The 1,194-nt window shown below is 40.0% G+C and overlaps 1 protein-coding gene across 2 annotated transcripts in view; it reads left to right on the forward strand.

The window, feature by feature from the left end:
• Positions 1–1,194, forward strand: part of tgfbr1b (transforming growth factor, beta receptor 1 b) — a 54,905-nt gene that overhangs the window by 23,363 nt on the left and 30,348 nt on the right. Inside the window, exon 2 of one of the 2 annotated variants that reach the window (XM_016574607.1) lies at positions 878–1,126. In XM_016574607.1, the coding sequence (XP_016430093.1) occupies positions 878–1,126 (249 nt within the window). The remainder of the gene's footprint in view (positions 1–877; positions 1,127–1,194) is intronic. The other variant, XM_016574608.1, reaches the window with a different exon arrangement.

Below are 1,194 nucleotides of genomic sequence, written 5' to 3' on the forward strand. Positions count from 1 at the left end.
ACTGGTAATGTATATCGAAATATCGGAAAAGTGTTTAAAAATCATATCACAGTTCGAATGAGTTTGAAAAAAATTATATCGCGATACATATTGATATTGAATTATTGTCCAGCCCTAATAGGTATACATTAAGAAAAAATAAATGTTTAAATATTAAATGATTTAAAATGAAATTATACTCTAAATAAGAACCTAAACCTAATCAATAGGTGGCAGCGAGTCGCTGTCATACTGAGTGAGTCATTGAATCATTCATTCAACCGATTCATTCAAACGGCAGATTTATTCAGAAACAAAGTGACTTTGAGTCACTGATTCACTTGATTTATTCAAAACTGTGGATTCACTCAGTAATGAAACCCTTCTGTGTGTTGATCAGAGACGCTCATCAGTTCTGCTGTAGCTTTGATTGTAACCATTTTCATTTGAGAAATTGGGAAAATGGACAATATTGTGTCTAAAATGTAACGGTATTAACTTCTTGTTTATTGAACTGTTGTATAAATCAGTTTCACATTATCAATGGTGCAGATATTGGTTAAAAGCAGTACTCTAGCTGGTGTGATATTGCTAAACTATATCATATAATAGAAATATAAAAGTGTGATTCTTTTGCACTCATATCTTAAATTTTAGGCTCATATAACTGCATTCTAATAGACTTCATCACGCAGTCAGTCGTGCATCAGGATCATCAGACACTGCATCAATGTAAGATGATGGACAGGTCTGGACGGGGCGCTGCGTTAAATGCAGTGGTCATTTTAACATGTTAATTTGTCCATAATTAATTGCACCAAATGAACAGATGATGAAATGAGCAGCCCTGGTTTTATTATAACAGTTGTAAGACGCTGATGTGATTTGTGTGTGTTTGCAGCCTTACAGTGCTACTGTCACCGGTGTCCGAACCACACGTGTGCCACGGACGGCCTGTGTTACGTGTCCATCACTAAATCCGGCGGAGTGACCACACAGCAGAGCTGGTGCATCAGCGAGAACGAGCTGATCCCGCGAGACCGGCCCTTCGTCTGCGCTCCCTCCGCCAAACACGACACCGGCATCTACCCCATGTGCTGCGACACCGACTGGTGCAACAAGAACCCCGACCCCAACGCATTCCCAGGTAAGGCTCTGTGTGTGTGAGTGTGTTTTTGTGAGAGAGTGTGTGTGTGTGTGAGTGAGTGTGAGTGT

The sequence above is a fragment of the Sinocyclocheilus rhinocerous genome, unplaced genomic scaffold, assembly GCF_001515625.1.
Source record: "Sinocyclocheilus rhinocerous isolate Xijiao unplaced genomic scaffold, SAMN03320098_v1.1 scaffold1464, whole genome shotgun sequence".
NCBI classification, from domain to species: domain Eukaryota; kingdom Metazoa; phylum Chordata; class Actinopteri; order Cypriniformes; family Cyprinidae; genus Sinocyclocheilus; species Sinocyclocheilus rhinocerous.